Source organism: Ciconia boyciana, chromosome 11, assembly GCF_034638445.1.
Source record: "Ciconia boyciana chromosome 11, ASM3463844v1, whole genome shotgun sequence".
Classification (NCBI taxonomy): Eukaryota; Metazoa; Chordata; class Aves; order Ciconiiformes; family Ciconiidae; genus Ciconia; species Ciconia boyciana.
This window is the reverse complement of record NC_132944.1, coordinates 9,076,969-9,097,186: the sequence shown is the minus strand read 5'-3', so window position 1 is coordinate 9,097,186 and position 20,218 is coordinate 9,076,969. Positions and strand designations below refer to the sequence as shown.

The window sequence follows — 20,218 nt, the reverse complement described above, 5'->3', positions numbered from 1 at the left end:
CACTGTGGGGGCTGTCCCCATCAAAGCCCCTTTAAGGGACACTTCAGGGCAGCTGCAGGAGGCACAACATTAATTTTAGCCTGGAGCACTGCCAGGGGCACAGGGCAGCTGCTGCGGGCAGCGGGGGGGCCAGTGCCTCCACACCCTGCCCTCCCCTGGTCCTCCCCCAGCAGAGCCCAAATTCCCAGCTCTGTGACTGTCTGGAGCCAAGCTGGAGGCAGAGCAGCCATGGCAGAGGAACAGACCGAGCTGGACGAGAGGATCATCATCAAGGACCAGCACACCAAGGAGATCGACCTGGTGAACAGAGACCCAAAGCGTATAAATGAGGACGTTGTAAAGGTAGGACTTTCTCAGCACTGGTTTTTAGAAGCATCACTGCCTCCTTAACGTAATCAGTATATTGGTATTGTTATTCTGTATTTGGCTTGACCTTAGCCAGGGCTGTAAGTCACTGGTATACAGACCTCAAGAAGCACCATTACCTTGGGCTGCAGGGCGGTAACCTGCTGCCAGCCCCAGCCCTGCTGCCAGGGGCGTCCAGACACCAGCTGGGCGGCTGTGTGCTGTGCAGGGCTCCAATTAACACAATATTTCCCATTCCTTGAATGCACTCTCCAACTTCACGGGCTGTAGCTTGAAAATTTATGGAGACACCCTCTTTTGTACCAGTAAGTGGGGAGCCAAAAATAAAACAGGGCCAGCCCATATCACTGATTTAAAGGGAACCTTAGAAAAAGACTGCTAATCTTCAAGACCTGACAATCTGAGCACCAGAGCATTTCGATACGTGTTGTCCTATTTGGAAAAAGATTGTTTCTCCCGCATGGCAGCAGGAGGGTGCAGCAAGCCTCCTCCATCTATTTTTAATCAAAAGGAGTTCTCAGTCTAGCTAAACAGGGAAGCATTTTCCCAAATGCTGACCACTGGAGCTTTGTTGCTGTAAGCTTTGTTAGCATTATGCCAAAGATAATTTCAGCCCAAAGGAGAACAGGAGGAGATGGAAAGGTTTTGTTAAAACTGTATTGAGAGATCAAAGAGGATGACATGCCAGAAGGGACAAAGCCTGCTCACAAGGGCTTTGGAATGGGCTATGACCTTGATCATACCGGTGAAATGCAGGCTTGCATTTGTGCATTAAAACACTATTACAGCTAAAACCTTGGGCATAGTCAAATTAAAAGCCCCCCAGATGATCTGTGACAGTGACGGCCGTAGATGGGCACCCTTCCGGCACAGCGAGACGTGCCTGTGACAGCTGCCACGGTATCTCAAGCGCATTCCCAGCAGCACGTCCCACATCTGTGCCGCACCATGCCAGCACGTCCCAACAGCCTCGGCCCGGGGCTTGGGAAGGTGCTGGGCTGCGAGCAGCACCACCCTGCCATCGGCCATGCTGCCGGCACGGCAAGGACCGGGACAGCCGTCAGCCCGCTCACCCCCAGTGCCAGGCAGCACCCCGGGGCACACCTACCTGCTCCCCAGCTTGGGGATGTCACCAGCTATTACTGGGGGTTAAGGCCAGTGCCTTCTAGGCCATCCCTAACCCCTCATGCCAGCCCCATTCCCCCACCCCGCCCCTGCCTTTTCCCACTCAGGGATCCCCAAAAGCCTGTAATAGGATTTTCAAGTTCACCCACTTACATGGCCACACTGCTGCTTCATCAGCTTTGGAAGTTTTCGGAGCATTTGCTCAAGCTACCTAGCATTCCTCCCACCTTAAAAATAGCACAGTCGATAAGGCAGGGGAGGGAGGGCAGAGCCAGCCCTGGGATGCAGAGCACAACTCACCCCACTGCCTCTTGACAGCATCCCAAAGGGAAAGCCAAAGTCTCCCCACTCTCCAGTGGGCAGCAACACGCTCAAAAACACCCTGGGCATTAAAGCATGTAATGCTCTTAAAGCACAGCAGGTAGAGAGACAGCCAGCGGAGGGAAGCAGGGAAGCAGCATGCTTTGCAAGCTGAAGGGTTCACATGGCCATAGATAAACCCATCCCGAGCATTGCAGTGCAACAGCCAGAATTTGAGACCACATTACAGTTACAGTGGTGGCATTGGCCACAGAGGCTTTACAGAGCTTTAAAAGCCTCCTCCCAGGCAAAGCCATAGAGCAGTACCTGCATTTGCTTGTCCCCGAACGCTTTGGGGCCGTGCCCAGGCTCAGCTCAGGATTCAGCCTCTGCCTCCACTGCTCCTCCAGACCCACTTCTGGTGCACTGTTAGCAAAAGCAGCAGCGAGGCAGAGCCCCTTCTTTTACAGCCTGCTGCTGCCTGCGTTGATTGAGCCCCTGACGAGCTGGGCAGGCAGGCAGGCAGCTGTGCGGCGACCTGCCGCCCGCTTCCCAGCCCTGCTGCCCAGCCCGGCTTTCCCGGGAGCGGCTGACAGGTGCCCCTGGACCAGCTAACGTGGCTGGTGATTCCTAATCCGCCTTGGTATTTCTCCCAGTACCTCCTGCCCACTCCAGGAAATTAAAGATGATGCAGAATGATTTTATGATCAAAGTGCTTCCAAAACCAGAACGGATATTGCAATTTAACATGAATGTACAAACAGACACATTAGCTTCCCAAGGAAAGGCCATGCTATTTTTCAAGACAAATAGCTTGGCTCACGTATTCCCTAGAAATGGGTTACACCACAATGAGATCTCTCTGTGTAGTCCAGAGGTTTTTAAGAGTATTTGTCATTCAGAGACCCTCCCAATGCCTGCACATAACAGCACTATCACTGTAAGGGCATGGCTGAGACAACCTCTCTCCCTCTTCAGACAGAACGCAGACAGACAGAATTGAGCACCTCGCCTCCGCATATATAAATAAATAAATCATAAATCGAGAAGGCTGTTGGATTTTTATTAGCACAAACCACCTTCTTGGCAAGCAGGCAGCCCATGTCCCTGAATGCTAAAAAAGGGTAGGAATGGGCTCTGGCCCCCTCCGGAGTAAACACTCCCACGCGCAGCTCCTGTTCCAAGGGCTCATGCCTGGCCCCAGCACCTGGAAGCACTGTCCACAGTGTGGGATTTGGGACCGGGGAATGTGTCCCGGAGCAGCCAAGCCTGGGGTGTCATGCCGTGGGTTAAGCCTGCGCACCGCACTGCCCACGGGCTGAGGCCAGGCAGTGCCAGGAGCCCTGCGCCATCTCCCGCTTGCACCTCTGCAAGGGCAGGGGCTCTCCTGCTGCACTGGGGCTTGTCCTTGCTCGGGGGGGTGCAGGGGATCTGTCCCCCCCAGCACGGCCCTTGCTCTCCCCAGCCCCCTCCATTCGGGCTCTCCTCTCACGTTGCAGCAGATCCTCGTCCTTGCACTGGAGCCCTTGTTAACCCCCCCAAACGCCCCTTACCTCCGTCTTCTCTCCTCCCAGGTGGATTTTGAGGATGTGATAGCTGAGCCTGTGGGAACATACAGCTTTGACGGCGTCTGGAAAACCAGCTACACCACCTTCACCGTCAGCAAGTACTGGTGCTACCGGCTGCTCTCTGCCATCCTGGGCATCCCCCTGGCAGTCATCTGGGGCTTCCTCTTTGCCCTCATCTCGTTCTGCCACATCTGGGCAGTGGTGCCCTGCATCAAGAGCTACCTGATAGAGATCCAGTGCGTCAGCCGAATCTACTCCCTCTGCATCCACACCTTCTGCGACCCTTTCTTTGAGGCACTCTCCAAGATCTGCAGCAATGTCAGGGTTGCTCTCCGGAAGGAGATCTAGGTCCCTACAGCCGCCCAACCAGCCCCCGCACAACCACCCCTCTGCGCAGGTTTCCCTGGCTCCTGCAGCGTGCCCTGCCCTTGGGCACAGGGACACCCGTGCCCAGGGACCTGCGCAGTGCTGCGGGGCCCCACGGCAGACCTGGCTGTTGGGGACGCTCCCTGCAGACGGAGGCACGCCGGGCTGCCCCTTACTCCATCCCAAAGCCAGCAGCTTTAGGAGAAGAGAAGTCCATCGAGGCTCGGCAAGCAGCTCGGGGAGAGCCCTCTGCTCCCCAGGACCCCCGGCATCATGCCCTGCTCCTGCGGGATGGACCCCAGCATCTCCTGGACCACAGCCCTGGGCCATGACCTGCAGCTGCAGAGCGAGAAGCGAGGGTGCAGAGATGCTGCTGGACAACAGACCAAACCCTGCCTGCTTCTCCATCCCTCCAGTCTAGCATGACACCAAGAGAAATACTTACACATGTATTATTACTTCCTGCAAATAATTGTTGTTGTGGAAGCTTCTGTATTAAATCACGCTGCACAAAAGTTTTATGGATAGAATAGTGAAAACAACCTTTTTTTTTCATGTGTGTTTGCATTTCAGCAAAGCTTTGAAATCCAGATCAATTAGTGCATGAAATGTTGTGTCTGCCTACTGGGAGTATGTGCTGAGCCTGGGCCACCGGCAATTGCAAAACCATTGGTGGCAGTTTGACAGTCACTACTTAATTATGGGGCATCGCTACGGTTTGTGGTCAGGATGCAACGGGCTGCACAGGTGGGCAGCTGGCCTGCACGTCGCCCATGAGTGTGCTAGGGCTGCAGAGAGGGCAGCCGGGCAGCACCGTGGGGAGCGACGAGGACAAATGGCTTTTGATAACTTCGCTTGAGAAATGACAAGCTTGGCTTTAAGCAAAGCTTTGGCTTGTTTCTCAGGGAGAATATTTATTATGTGCTTGCTTGTTTGATGCTGGGTAAGCTCTGGCCTACAGCAATGCGTTTATCTTACACGGTGAGGGCTGTCCCTCTGCTCCCTGCCCTGCCCTGCTTTAGCTGCCGTCCCAGCGCTGGGATGGAGCAACCAAGGCTGCGGGGGGCAGGACCACGCCGACCCCTTGGGCTCTGCCTTGAGGGTCGAGACCCCCATCCAACGCGCTGCCTCGCGCCCTTCCCTCCAGCCGGTCCCCCTCCCGCAGCATCCCGGGGGCTCGCCCAGATGCGCAGGGGGAGCGGAGGAAGGAGCCTCCTCCAGGACACTGCCTGCTCCCAGCTGCTCCGGCTCCAGTGAAAACACAGGGACGAGGGGGAAAAAAGTCCAATTCGGAGCTATTTCCTCACCTGTGTTGTCAATTAATTTGTTTAGTCCATCTTCCATGAAGCCGTACTTTAACTTTGAGGCACTTAAATGCTTTTTTGGCTCCAGCCTTAAGTGCTTTGCTGAATCAGGGCCCAGGAGGTCTCGTTGTTCAGAGGTTATTCTCAATTGTATTCATATGCTTTTTTCCCTTGGCTTCCAACAAAGACTTGGAGCCAAAGTCTCTTCTAGTGCCGTGCCAAGGATAAGAAAGAGCCAGATTTTCTATTGGTGCTCTTCCAATGGCTTGGGATTGTGGACTTCCATTATTCCACAGCAATATAGCACCCATGCTCTAGCAACACCAGGCCTAGAGATGGATGAAGTGATTAAAAGAAAAAAAAATTTAGATATTTGTAGGGGGAAAACAGTTGCTGAAAACACTTTATCATGAGCATTTTTTAAAGCTTTTTTGTGGGAATAAAAATAATTAAACAAATACTGGGGTTATATTTTTTTAATTTTTTTTTGTTCTAGTAGTTCACAGCCTGAACCCAAAAAACCTTCAAAATTCTGATCTCCCCATCCAGTGGTCTATGGGTCTATGGGAGCACACACTGCTCAGTCATCACCACCTCCATTTTGCTTTTGACCCTGCAGCAGTCCGTTCGCTATCCTTCGATAAACAAACCTGGAGGTCCGCTGGAGCTCGGCCGCGCGCCGCAGCGTCACTCGGCTGGAGATGGCAGTGTCCCCACGCGCGGGGGCACAGCCCCGCCTGCCTGACCCCGTAACCACAGCCAGCAATTGCAACCAGGGTTCGCAATGCAACGCCCTGCTTCTCCCAAAGCCTTCTCCTTGCTCTGTGCATCAGTCCTGGTAAAATTTATCCCACGTTGCGTTTCCTTCCTGGCAAACGGAGAATGCGCCAGGTCCCTGGGCTCCCCATAAAATGGGACCCCCCTCCTTGTTTTGTGTAGGAGCTAATTACTCTCAAGGAGAAAGAAGATGGACATGGGAGGAACATGCTATATGCTTTCCTGAAGATTTAAACCAGTCTGATAAAATATGCCGAGACTGAATGTGCTGGGTCGTATTCAGCAAATGTGCTGAGAGCTCACTTGAAGCTACTAGAAAAAAATCAAAGGAATGCCAGGATAGGAAAGGTGAAAATGTACCTGTTGACGACAGTGAAAAAATAAAGTACACATTTAAATGCATTTTTCATATTCATTCCCAACCCGTAAGGCCAAATCACATTGCCCTTTGACTGCGCGCAGGCCTTGCTTCTGCACATCCCCCCAGCTGCAGATCCGGGAGGCGGCGTGAGCAAAGGCAGGGGCACCCGTCTGCGGCCGCCAGATCCCACGGCCACCCCGCTCACGGAGAGCTCCCGCTGCCTTCAGCCAGAGCTGCGCCTCACCCCAGCTGGCCCTCCCGCCAAAGGCTGTGTCACAGCTAGCTTCATGCTATGGAATGAAGTGGTGGGCAGATCTTAAGTGCTTGGTGCAGGACTCTATAAACAAAAGCATTGTTACACTGAGTATACTTGGGTCTTGTGTTTAAAGCGTTGTTTCCCATCGGTTTCCTTCATTTTCTTAGTCTAGTGCTCCTTCTGTACTTCCCCTCCTGCTTTCCCTCAAGACACAGTCGGAAAACTTTATTTACAGGTATTTCTTAACAATGAAAAAACCATGCCAGAAGCATGACCTTGTGCATTACAGAGCAAGAAAATTGCATTGGTGTAAAAGACTAAATGCGATCTGTGGTAAACCCAAAGCAAAAGCTCGGCCTCGGGGGTCTTGACAGGAGTTTTTCCATTAAACCCCATGGAGTCCAGCTGTAATCCCACAAGCCTGCCTTTGGAGAAGCTTTTCAGCACGCTCAGCAAATGTGTTACTGCACAGATGCCCTGACCCTGCAGTCGTGCCCGCTCCCCTGGCTCCTGCTGACCCATCTGCGCAGCCTCACGCAGCACACGGAGCAGAGCTGGGGCGGGGTAGGGACACCCAGGCGTTAGCATTGTCCCCAGGAGGCTTGTCCCAGCCCCCTCCCCGCTGCTCCCCCCAGCCCGGAGCAGCGGCTCTGTGCCGGCAGTGCCACCGGCGGGCCCGGGCTGGGGGAAGCAGGGCTGGCACCGCGCAGGGATGCAGGGATGGGGCTGCCTCTGCCCCACGGTGCTTCAAGCGAAGCAAGCACACCCGTGTTGAGAGAGCAGTGCCCATGGCTCTGTCCCAGCCAGGCGCTGCCATCCCGCGGGATTCCTGCTGCGGGCGGAGGTGGGGCCGGGTGCCTGATGGCCACGTGCCCTGGGTGGCACCTGTCACCCTGCGCTGCGGCACCTTGCATCTGACAAGGACGTAGTGCACCTGCCTCCACAGAGCGGGATCATTCAGGGCAAAACCTGTCCCTCCTGGTGTTATCTAAAAGCCACCGATGTCAGTGGTTGGGGAGCTCAGAAGCGGGTTCCTGGCATCCAGTCCCAGGCAGCACTGGAACTTGGACCACAGAAGTCCTCGCCCCACTCCTGCCTCAGTTAAATAAGGACCGCTGTACATGCTTACATGCGCACAGACATATATACACCTATTTATATAGAAACCCCTTGCTTGTCCAAATCCCAGCTTTTCACAGGGAAGCGCTGGAGGCAAGGAGCACAGCGGTGGAGCGAGGTCCCGGCTGGCGATGCCCTCACGACATGGATCAATGTGTGAAGCTCCTCTGGCTCGTGCTCTTGCAGCTGAGGACAAAGGAGGAGGAGTTGCTCTTCTTGCTGACGTTCAGGTCGCACGCCGGCCGTGACTTCAGGTAGCGTGTGGAGCAGCACAGGAAGCGCCGCATCAGGTCGTGGAAGAGGTGTCCCGTGTACAGCATGTAGATCCAGGGGTTGCAGCAGCTGTTGAGGCTGGCCAGGAGCATGGCGATGATGAAGGGCGAGGCTGCAAGGCAGAAAGCACGGCAGCATCAGGGCATGGCGCAGGCAGCGAGGACCACCACCCTGGGGAGGCGGGTGCCGGGCACGCACCGCGGTGGGCTCTGCCGAGAGCCCCGAGCTCTGCCAGCATCGCGACACCTCCTCCCGCACCAAGGCCAGGCTGACCCTGCCTGCAGGAACACCCCGGTCAGTACAGCAGTAAAGAAGAGGGGGTGAATAAAAAGGGGGAAGCGAGTCTGGGTTTAAGCAACTTGTTTTTAGGTTTTTTCCCCCAGAAGAGCTGTGTTTCCCCCGCTCAGCTCCTGCACTGCTGCTTGCTCGGCATTACCCTCGAGATGCCTCGGGAAGAGGCAGAGCTGCCCCCAGCATCATCTGCACAATTTGCCATTATCATGCCCAAAGCGGGGAGGAGGCAGCGTGGCATCTTGGAGTTGCCATGGCAAAAAGCAGGACTGGGAACAAAAAGAGCCGGGTGGCTCATTTTTCCCCACCAGCAGCCAATTTGGGGCTGACTAGCAGCTTTCATCCACTCAGGCTGTGGGAAAGCCACGCTCCCCCCTGGCCCCGGGATGTCCCATGCTGCTGGGCTGTCCCCACCACCAACACACGGCCAACAGGATAGTGCCCGCCAGCCCGGCCCCATCCGTGCCTCTTTGCCCGGTGCTCTCCCAGCCCTGGGGACAGTGGCGTTTTTCTCCCCCTGGACTGATTTTCTCCTGTGATGCTCTGCCAGGGGAAACGACGGCCATTCCCATCTCAGTAATGAAGCCCAGGAGCCTGGCAATGGCTCCTGGCTGCAAGTGTGGCGTTGGGGATGGGAGGCGATGGTGGCAGCACGGTGCCAGGACGTCAAGTCTCCGGCTGCTGCTCTCCATTCCCAGAGCACAAAGCACCCAACTATCCCACCTGAGAGGTCAGACCGGTGCCTTCTGGTGAGAAAGGGGACAGTGGGACTCGCACCCACCACAGCAGCCAGCCCTGGCCAAGCTGGGACCAGGAGGGGCAGCCCCGGCCCCCCGCGGGGCAGCACCTCCATGAAGTGGCTGTGGCAGGGACAGAGCCTTTATTTTGCTCCCCATGTTTTCAGCCCATCTTCTCGTCTCCTTGTGCTCTCAGGGGATGCGCCAGCAGTAAGGATGCGTGCTTGAGTTTGGCTCTTTCCGGTCCCTTTCTGCCTCTGCAAATATCCCCTCACAGTTTTTAAACTAGAAAAGTGTGGATCATGAATACTAGCTTCTAAATTCACCTTTAACCAGCTCATGCATAATTCCTGCTCTAGTGATGTCTGGTCCAACCACTTTTAATTTCAAGCATACGCTAAAAGAAATCTTTGGGGAATGACTTACAAGTCCTAGGCACAAGACCTGAAATACATCATAGCATTTCTATCCACGTAAAAAAATCCAGCCATGGCTGACTCAGCTCTTCTCTCTCTGCGGAAGATAAATTGAATTTCATGGAGCTTACTGCAGGGCAGGTCTTAAGGATGGATCTCTCCCCTCCGCGGCAGGACTGCCGGAGATTCCCAAGAAGTGCTGCAAAGAGCAAGCTCTGCCCCTCACAGACGTTCCCTCTCCCCAGGCTCCGAACATCGCCCCGCAGCAGGGATGGGGATGTTGGCCTGTCAGGAGGGATCGGCAGAGGCAGGAGGCTGTGCCCGGGGAAGGGCTGCGGGACCTCTGCTGCAAACGCTGCTACAGAAGTGAAATGAAATGAGAACTGTTCACTAATTCCCACATGCAGAGAGATGCTGTCACTCACAGCCCACGTTTTAGGGCACCAGCTCCCAAGATTAAGGGCCCAATATAACAGAGTTACGATAGCGATAGCGTGGCTGGGGGAGAGGGGGAGCGAGGCCACGCAGGCGGGCAGCAGCGTGGGACCCCAGCCCCATCCTGCCGCTCCACCTGGCACTGCTCAGGGCGAGGGCGCAGCTTCTGCACTTCACTTGCCTTATTTTATTTAAGTTGTTTTATGAAGTGAGGAAGACCCCTGTAGAAAGCTACTGAAGTGGATCAGTAATAATAGGGTGAGATCTCTCTGATTACCGCTTTACCAACTAGGAAAGGAGGCCTTCTTCAGTTTGTTTTCTTTACAGCCTTATCTTTTACCCCTGACACATGCCAAGCCACAGCAGGCTTTGCACCCTGCAAAGGTGAAAGCACAGCCCATGGCACGCCGGGCCAGGTGCCAGGTGGGAGCAGTATGTGAGTTTTACCCACGTCAGACCAAGCGCTGTGCGTCCCTCCGCTAACACCCGAGACCTGCATCTCACCACGCTCCCGGATGCAATGCACAGGCAGAAAACTGCAGGGTGCCTGCTCAGGATTCATTAGGATTCAGGTAGGTATAAACAGATTTTCTCTTGCCAGGGACACTCTTTACGACATCCTACACGGAGAAAACTAAACATTTTCTTAAGTAAGCAACCCTCCATCACACAGGCTTTGTGAGGTGCTTGTCACCTCCTGGCGTGCAGCCCGTCGGTGTTGCAGCCGTGACAGGGCCCCGCTGCTGCCAGACTGCCCAGCGAGCACCCTGCCTGCTTCTCTTCCTTCTCTGATGTTACGCCCATGCAGACTGCAAAGCCTGCAAGATGAGAAACAGCAAGTTCCCTTTCTGCTGCGGGGTACACCTCTGCCAGATGCCCCACGACGCTGCCCAGCCAAGGCAGCCCAAGCCTTGGTGCAAAGGAAAAGAGATGCAGGATGCAGGGCAACACTGTCAGGGATGAAGCAGGCAAACCCATTTCTTCTGCAGAGAGGTCTAACCCTGCCACCCCTCTCATGCCTCTGGGCAGCCAGCGAGGAGGGTGGACCTGGAAGGAAGGGCTGGGATCTCCCAGCATTTGCTATCCACAATAACCCACCCGAGGCTTTTCCTCCCCGTGCCATGAAAGCCTCCAGCAAATGCTCTAGCAAAGCTCCCACCCTTTACTGCAGACACGGGCCCCCAGACAACAGAAATGTGAAGGAAAGGGGAGTTTGTTACAACTCAGCAAGGCTGGAGCTTCCCTCGCTACATAAAAGCAAAGCAAAGCAGAAGAGAAAAGGCATCACAGGGCTGATTGCACAGAGTGAGCAAGGGAAAGTTTCCCGAGTCAGCAGGCAGGGCACAATCTGTGAACACCCCGGCCATCCCCCCACTCCTCGCCACAGGAGTCAGCAGAGCGGCAGAGGTTAGTTTGCCTATGAGTCAGGTGGAAGCCCTTGAGATTGCAGGTTTGAAATACAGCAAAAGGGAGAGATGCGGCTTCATCCCAGGGTATATCTAAAAGCTAGAAGTTTCAACCAGCCTGAATCAGGTAGAAAACCAAGAGATGTCTGCCTGGAGCACCTGGGGAGGTTTAAAAAGCTGTGCTTCACTTCTCCACCTGAAATAAAAGGAGCAGAGAGAAGCAATAAAGGCAAAGTAAGGAGAGCTGGAGCCAGGCAGGCTACCAGCTTCCGTTTATGGGAGAACAGATGTGCACGGGCTGCAGGAGACATCAGGTTTTCCACAGAGCAATGTATAGCTGGAATAGGGTTAAAGAAGGGAAAAGAGTGCACGGTGTAAGCAAGCCATGCCCTCCGCTGCTAAGCCCTTGCCATGGCAGGGCTGCCGGGGGAGCCAGGAGGGGGTCGCAGCTCCTCATCGGTCTTTGGCAATCCCCAGACTCAGCATTTCTCTTAAGTTGGGTCAGTCTGTCCAAGGAGGAGTTGTCCCTGGATGCACTTTTTTGCCCTTTCTCCCAGCTCACAAACTTGTGCAGAGTTTCTCTGGTAAGCCTTCCCAGCTGGTTCTCCCTGCAGGTGCAGAGGGACCATCGGCCACTTCCACCTGGGGACAGCACAGACTTGCACAGCTACAAGCGTGAGAGACCAAGCAGAGTAATATATTTTACTCTGTCTGCAACCTTAGTGATGACAGGATCAGCCAGCGCCAAGTATAAAAAACGGCAAAGCAGTGACACCACGTCCTTTAGGAAAAGCCTTTGCTCATAAATCAGTGGCTTTCTGCAGGAACCGTGCTCCAGTCAGAGATAAAATAACAGCAGCACAGTCCCAGGGTGGATCGAAATGGGAGAAGAGGAGAGGGAAAAGATGGCAAAAGAGTAGAAAGCAAAGAAGTCAGTGGGACAAAACAATACAGCAAAAGAAAAGAAGTCGGGCACTTACACTGTGCAGTTTTCTCCTGCAGTCGCCACAGCCCTGGGCACCGGTGGGGGCCGAGCTCCCATGCAGCCCTCGGCACAGCCCAGCACCCAGGGTGGGCAACCAAACCACTGGGTACCCCAGAGCAGCCCCAGGAGGGCTGAGCTCGTGCACCCGGGGACAGTGAAAACCTCCCAAGCCACCATGCACGCCCGAGCCACAGCCCGACCCCTGAGTTGCGGTGGCCCTGAATTTTGCCGGAGGCTAAGCTAGCCCTCGCCTGCACCAGGGAAGCTCAGGCACCGCCACTGCTGCCTGTCGGGTGGTTTTTCCACATTCAGGACTTTTTCCTGTCTCCCTCCCAGCCCCCTGAGACCCGGCTCGGAACAGTTTCTGGCTGTCGCTGGCAGCCCTCGAGTCCGCTCTCAGTGTCCTTGCGGCCGCTGAGCTAAGCAGTCCATGCAAACATAGGGCTATGGGAGGAGAGAGGACATACCTTCCTGCGGAGCATTTGTGTCCCACACAGACCACATCTGCACAAAGAAAAAGGGAGTCCAGCACACTATGAAAGCTAACACTATGATGAAGGTCATTTTGACTGTCCGGATCTTGGCTTTGGAGATGAGCCTGGTGCTGCTGACCCTGGCAAACGCCATCCCGCTGCGGGAGCTGGAGCTCAGACCCACGTTGGGCCCGTGAGCCGTCTTAAGCTTCAAGTTCTGCCAGATTTTGAAGCTGATTAAGCCATAGCAGATGCTCAGCATCAACACAGGGATGATGTAGACCATAAGGGTTATCCAGGTGACATAGGCTTTAGGTCCCCAGGGCTGGATGAAGTCTGCCCAACAGTCGTAAACCCCATTCCCCACATCCCTCAGAGAAAATATGTGGATCTGAGGGATGCTGACCAGCAGGCACAGCAGCCAGGTGAGGAGGACAGAGACCCGGTCCGCTCTCCTGTGCAGAGACCTCAGCGGCTGACAGATGGCCAAGCACCGGTCCAGGGACATCAGCAAGAGCATGTAGGTGGAAGCAAACATCCCCACTACCTGCAAGTACTTGATCAACCGGCAAAGGAAATCTGGCCCATAAAACCTGAAGGTGATGTCCCAGATGAGCTGGGGCAGCACCTGGAAGATGGCCACGACCAGGTCAGCGATGCTCAAGTGCTTCATGAAGAAGTACATGCGGGAGTGCTTCTGCCGGGTGGTGCGGATGGCCAGCAGCACGCACAGGTTGCCGGTCAGGGCGAGGAACAGGATAAGGCAGAGGACCGTCACCTCCACCTTGGCCATGTCCTCGTTTCTCTTCAGGGGGTCGGTGGTGCTGTTCCTCCCGGAGGTCTGGTTCTCCAGGCGGAGGCTGCCGTTCCCCAGAGAGCCGTTGATCGTCCATACGCTGCTCCCCGCAAAGTACAACTTCTCCATGGCCAGCTCCGTCCCACATAGAGCCCGGTGGCAGAGCGGGGGGTGGCAGATCCTCTACGAACGCGTCCCCGTCCGAGGCAGCCGTGTCCCCGCTGCGGCTCTCCTCTCCCGGCGCTCACCTCCCCGGGCTGCGCTGCTCCGTCTCTGCCTTCCGCCCAGCACCCGCCTGGCCGTCCCTGGCCCCGGCCCCGGCCCCGGGGCTGGAGGGCTCTCCGCCGGCTCCACCCTGTCCCCTCCCAGGGCACCCGACGCTGCCGCAGGCTCCTGCCCCCAGACAAAACCGAAGCGCAGGAGCGGGACCAGGGGAGAGGGCCGGCACAGACGCGGCGGCCCCGTCCCAGCCCTCCCAGCCCCTCCGGCCCCCCCCGAGCTGCTGCACCCCACAGCCGAACCCCGCTTCAGCGTCGTCTCCCCGTGCCCTTCCCGCGCTCGCCCACCCGCGTGGGCATCCCTGCCGCCCCGCTCCCACCCGCGACCGGGTCGCGCGAGGCAGCCCCGCGCCGTGTCCCGCGCAGGTCCCCGCAGCAGCGCCGGGGCCCCGCTCCCACCTCCGGCCCCTCCCGGGGCGGCCCCCGCTCTCCCGTGCCCCGCTGCCGGCGCAGCCCCGGCGGGGCGGGGGCCGGATCCCGCCCGCCCGGGCGGGGAGGGGGCCCGGGGCCGGAGCCGCAGCCTGCCCGCCGGCCGGCTGCGATCGGAGCGGCCGCCGCGAGAGGGAGCGGCAGACCGGAGGCTGCCGCCGGGTCCCACGGTGATGGGCGGGGGGCTGCAAAACCCCGATGGCGACCGGCGTTCCCGGTAGCCCAAAGCCCGCCGGTCACCGCGTCCCCCGCCTGCCCGTCCCAGTCCCGCGCCGGGCAGAGCCCTGCGCGGGCGTGTGAAACGCGGCGGGGTGGGAGAGCACCCACGGCGGGCCCACCTCTTCTCAAGCACAGCCCTGGCCCCTCGGTGCCTGCAGCCTCCCGGCCGGGCCTCGGAGGGCTGGGCAGAGCAGAAAACACGCGGGCAGGCGCGGCGTGACGAGGCGAGACGCGGGTTCCCTGCTGTACCGGCGTGGTACGGCAGCGAGAGCCCGGCAAGGAGCCCCGGCCGCCCGGGCGGCTGCAGCGGCTGGCTGAGTCCGCTTTTCGTCGGACAGACGCTGTAAGGGAACGTCGCACGACGGTGAGAACGCTGTCTGCGCCCGGAGGGGCAGGTGCCCGCTCCGCCCTGGGGGTTTCGAGCGCCTCGGAGGAGCTGGATTTCAGCTGCCGGAGCTGCTGCTCTCTGCAAACCTCCCGCCGTATCTGCCGGCACGGCCTCACTCACAGGAGGCTCACACTTTTGTTACTTGGCAGTTAAAACAACCACCAAGAGCTTTTTTTTTTCTCTTTCAGGACGATTATTTTAGGGTATTATTAAACCGTTTGTATAAAAGAAAAAAAAGGTGGCTATGTTTGACATCGTTTGCCATCAGTGCCGCTAGCTCAGCAGCACGTTTCACTGTTTTTCCCCAGACTCAGGCCCCCTACGAGGGAAGCAGGGACCTAAGGGGGCAGGGGGGGGATGCTCAGAAGAGCATCTAACCTCCTCAGCTCCCCCCCCCCGAGCCCAGCGGCAGCAGCCACCGAGTCACTCCCAGGCCTTCTAACCAAAAAGGTGACTTCAGCAGGAACCCGCCTGGCCTGGCCGCTGCCCTCCAAGCAAAAGCCAGCAGGCCAGTGCTCATTCCCCTGTGCTGCCTTCCCCTGAAAGCCACATCTCAAACTCTACTTAGCCTAGCCTTAGGCCTTGAATAAACATCTCTGCAGTTATTTTTAAAGATTTTTGGGAACCTTTAGCTCCATGCAAGATGTAGAAATGTTAAATACTTTGGCAAGTTCTTCCCTCCAGGGTTCACGTTCTTCCTCCTGCAGGCAATAAAACGGCTGTGGGAATCGCTGAGGATAACGACTCACCATGTGCAATGCTTTTTTTTTTTTCATTGTTCTGCCTTTTTCGGGAGAGTTCTGAAGGAGGAGGTGACTGGGGGCAAAATCCCGGCTCCAGTGGACTCAAGGAGAGGTTTGCCCTCGGCTTCTGTGCAGCTCCTTTAGCATCTTGCAGGGCAGCGAGAGATGGTAAATCTGCTTCGAGACCCGACGGGAACGGCAGCGCTGGTGAGACACTCGCCTCAGGTGAGACAGAGCAGCCGCTGTTCCTCTTTGCCCTCAGATGAGGCATCATTCATAACTACACAGGCACTAATTCCTTCACAGACTAGAACTGAACGGCTTCTAATGCAGAAAAGAGCCTTATGCCAATTGTGTTGCTTAGACGTGCGGCAGCTGAATGCCTCAAAGAGTGGTGTGTAATTGTAGAATACATTTTATTTCAACAGTGAATCATAAATGCTAAGCTGTGAAACAGCTCTCCTAGGATTCGTTCTGTTTGTCCCCTTGCCAAACTTCCCAGGGCTGCCTTTTCTAACGCTCTGTCTGCTCTGATTCAGACATGCAGGAGCAGCTTAGTGAGCTGCTCACTGTCGAGGTGAAGGATCATACGCCTTGAGGACTGAACTTTGGATTTAAAAGGCTAAGTCATGGAAGGTTTTCATTAGTTTTACTTTAAGTGTCTTGGCTACAGTCTAGGCTCTTTGCTCACATCCCACTTGCAGAAGCAGGGTCCTCCCCTGCCTTGCTGGTAGTGGAGCCTGGACGGGAGCACTGCAGCTGCGGTGGGGAGGCAGGGGCTGGTCACACGAGGCACGGCCAAGCCCCGCATCGAGACCAGCGAGAGGGAGCACCTCCACTTTCCCATGGAAGGGGGCTGCAATGTCACCCCTCCCCATCACAGAGGGGACCAAATTTCGAGAGAGGTGCAGATGCTGCTGCGTGCCTTCGGTGCACATGCACCCACTGGCCGTGGTAGGGGGCCCCTGGCCCCACACTGCTCTCAGCATACAGGCAGCTCCCCATGGCCATCACTTTCCTCTCCTGTCTCCTACCCAGCCTGAACCCTCCCCAGCAGCCATTGGCCTCGGATTTGTGGCTGGACAAGCTTCAGTCAGAGCTTTGTCTGGAGCTTCAACTGGTTTGCCACTTGCCAAGACAGCCAAAGCGCTCCCACTGCCCGGCCGTGAGGACATGCCCAGGGAAACCAGGACCGACAGCATCCCCATCCACACAAAGCTTTTCTCCTCTCCTGGGCAGTTTGGAGACAGAAATCATTCACTGGCGTTTGGCATCGACCTTGCCAGTTATGCAACATCTGACTCTTCCATGTATTTTCCACATCTATTTCTGTATTTTTCAACATCTATGACCCTGGTTTTTGGCTGTCACACTTTGGCAGCTAACATGTTTGTTTTAGTAAGCCCAAAAGATTCACAGAAGGGGAGAAATAAAAAGAAACTTCTTTGGTTGAAAACAAATTCAGTAGCAGGTTCCTGCCCTGCTGCGGGCTGCTAGCCCCGGGCTGTTTCGTCCCCGCGTGCCACCGCCGGGCTGCTCCCAACTCAGTGCTGGGGCAGCAGCAAAGCTGCGGCCGGGCAGTTGCACAGGGACCCTGCGGGGATGAAAGTCACCCCGGTCCCCACCAGCTTTGGTCAGGACTGCACCTGACGGACGGGCTCCGGGCGAAGGGCTGTGCTTCACCATGGTGTGCTTCACCTCCGCCCTGGGGATCGGCAGCATGGCCAGGCAGGCTGCGGGGGTCGAGCAGTCCCAGAAATCCCAATCCCGTAGCGTTCCCAGCCCAGCTCCCAGCAGGCTCTGCCCGGCTTATTTCATCCCAGGCCCCAAAACTGCTCAATGGCTTGAACCAGCTCTGGGACATGTGCACGCCTGTCACCTGGGCTCACAGGAGACATTGCGGCTGACACAGCACTAACACTTTGATAAAAAGTAAAAAAACCCAAACCAACCCCCAAGTGGGTGCCTGCTCCCCCACCGCGGGCTGCCTGTGCAGGCACCGTCACGTTCACCACTGCGTGGCTCTGGTTTTGGCCATTAGCCTTTGACAGCATCCCAATGCTAACTGACGAGTGCCAGGGTGAGGGCAAGGCTCTTAGAGGAAGTTACTGCTTTGCTAGACCAACAAACAAGCTTTTCGGCAGCTCGAGGAGCACAGGTTCAAGCTCCCAGAGCAGCCCAGCCATCGCTGCCCACAGGCAGTGCTCCAGCCTGCAGCAGAGCTCTCCAGGGCTGCCGCTGCGCTCATGGTCACACCCTGCGTGGAAACTGCCCCATTTTGAGCCCTCCCTTGGAGCCCATGCCCGCACAGGAGGCACAGAAACTTGTCCAGGCTCCCTCGGGGTGTCTCCAGGAGCTGCCGAGGAAACCTTCCCCCTTCCTGACCTTCCCAGAGCTCCCCAGTGCCGCTGGCCCCGTGCAGCACCCAGCCTTCTGTGGTGCACGGGCAGTGAGCACAGCCGCTGAGGGTGATCTTCAAGCTGTGCTTGGGGTACAGAGAGCAAAAGATGCAATAAGCAGAAAACTCAGGCTTTTTTTTTCTTTTCAACCTTCCCTTGCTTATTTTCTTTTTCTCAGTTTCTGTTAAAGGAAAATTTCCAACCAGTTTTCAAAACCACTAAGTCCAGTCAAAATAAACTCACCCTGCGACTGCCAGCTGCCGTAAGAGTTCACTTCGTTGCGCCTATAAACGTTCATTTGAGCAAATAACAACGGCACCGAACAGCGGCTCTGCACCGCACAGCTGGTACCTGCGGACGCAGCCCACGATGATAACAGTGACCGTGTCCTCTGGCACCGGGTGCCTGGATCAGGCCCGCCGTGGGTGGCTGCGGCTCCTGAAGCTGGCCAGCAAGTTCAGCCTCCTGACCCGTGAAGACAAAAATGCTGTCACTGTGTGAAATTAAAATGCTTTACTGTTAGTTGTGTGGGATTGTTGCCTGCTGTGTATTTGTGCAGCGGAGGAACAGTTTTGGTTTTGCAGCTGGGAACTGTATTACTGGCAGGCACCACTGTTGGGGGGTTTCCCTTCATAGAGGCGTGAGAGTCAAATACAGGATTTCATCTTTCTATCCATACGTCAGTTTTCTCACATAAATTACCAAGTACAAAATCCCACGAGGGGCTCAGTAAAGAGACACTTGGTGAAACCAAGGTCATTGCTGCAGTGGCACAGCCCTGGGCACAGTGGCAGTGGGGACGCAGCCCCGCGCTCCATGGCTGGAGCTGAGCCCCATGGACCTTCTCCATGGGCTTTGAATGATCACAGCTGGGGTCTAGTCACGGTCAGATTAAAGGATCCAGCCATAAGGTTTTAATTGCTGCTCCCTTTGTCTGTAGTGGGAAGAGACCGAAGGGAACTGCTGTAGCAAAATGTCCCACCTACGCTGAACGGGACGCTGGGGGCTCGGGACAACGTCCAGCTCCCGGTGCCGCTCCCTGGGCGCTCTGGCTGGGGCTGGGCACTGGCCCCGCAGCAGCGGGAGATGCTCACAGCCCCTCGCAATTCCTCGGTCCTTATTCAGGCAAAGCTGCAGCTGCCCCACAATTAAAAAACAAACACACGTGATTTTAAAGCAAAGAATCTTGTGAGAATGAAAGGGTTTTCTGAGTCACCCCCAGCTCCTTCCAGCTTTAAAAATTCAATGATGCCATAGAGTTGGAAACATTTTTATTTTAAAAATACATGCTCTGGAATAATCAAAAGCACAAACGCTACATAAAGCTAAATTTAATTGCATTTCAGTTTACTGCTGCATCTGAAATAGCTGTTTTTCCAATAGTTATCTTGAATCCCAACTTTACGGTCCCCATGATACAAGAGGTCTGGCAAAACTTCAAGTCCAGGCCACTGTTTTACAGATGGAGTTGCAGCCGCTCATGAACTCTCGTGTATGGATGTGGCCCATAGCAAGCATTGCAAGCTAGAAAGCCAGGATATTTTATCTGGCTGCTTTTGCATGGGAAATTCTCTTTATCCTAGAATTTTTTCCTAGTCCTCACCCCCTGCACTCAGTCTACAAGAGGCCCAACTTTGGTAAATTCACTAAAAATACAGAGATGTGCAGTCCCATGCACACACCTCCCTGGAAAATGCATATTAGTGCTTCAATAAAAAGCTGCTGAATGTCGTGGGCTTTAGATAAGGCTTGGGAATATACTAAGGGTAGAGCAAATTATGAGTGTTTCTTAAATGTGCACATGAATAAATCCCCAAGTATGATATAAAATTCCTATGTAGCTATCCATCTAGTGTACTGATTTTCAGAGGAATACACACTGAGATTAAATATTGTAAAATGTACCACACTTAAGTCAACAAGTCTTTGGAGACAAAACATGGAAATACAAGCGATGCACAAAATTATTTGGTCCTGAACACTTATTCAAAATTCATTGTGCTAATGAGTTCACTGATTAGTGGTAACATAACACAGTGCTGCACATCGTTTTAAGATGCAGGTAGAATACTGTTATACTCTTAGGTAATGTCATACCACCAGTTACATCACCTGACTGCCTCAACCATGCTCTTGGCCATGGTATTTCTTTTCATTAGTTAAAAAAACCAAAAAAACAAACCCAAAAACTAGTCCTCAGATTGACTGTAGTAATAAACTCCTGGAAAAATACAGCTGAAGCCCATTGTCATTTCAAGCATTCCTGCTCTAGCGCACAAACCGGCTTGTGTTGGGGCTCTGCACAGAGCTGTTCTGATAGCTGCTGTTTTGGTTTGGAACCTATATCATCAAAGCATTACTGGGAGGGAAAAAAGAGACGGAAAACCTGGCTTGCAGACAGACAAATG

At 55.2% G+C, this 20,218-nt stretch overlaps 2 protein-coding genes across 2 annotated transcripts; one reads left to right on the top strand and one right to left on the bottom strand.

Annotated features, from left to right (window-relative positions):
• The first annotated feature begins 228 nt into the window (after nt 1-228).
• On the top strand, nt 229-3,707 carry CAV3 (caveolin 3). Its single transcript, XM_072876003.1, has 2 exons — nt 229-342; nt 3,366-3,707. The coding sequence occupies exons 1-2, from the start codon at nt 229-231 to the stop codon at nt 3,705-3,707; spliced, it is 456 nt and encodes a 151-aa protein (XP_072732104.1).
• Nucleotides 3,708-7,300: 3,593 nt separating this feature from the next.
• Nucleotides 7,301-13,590, bottom strand: OXTR (oxytocin receptor). The gene is made up of 2 exons (XM_072876002.1): nt 12,553-13,590; nt 7,301-7,927 (listed from the first exon to the last, which is right to left on the bottom strand). Exons 1-2 carry the CDS (start codon nt 13,481-13,483, stop codon nt 7,692-7,694), a joined length of 1,167 nt encoding a protein of 388 aa, XP_072732103.1. The 5' UTR covers nt 13,484-13,590; the 3' UTR covers nt 7,301-7,691.
• Nucleotides 13,591-20,218: the final 6,628 nt, after the last annotated feature.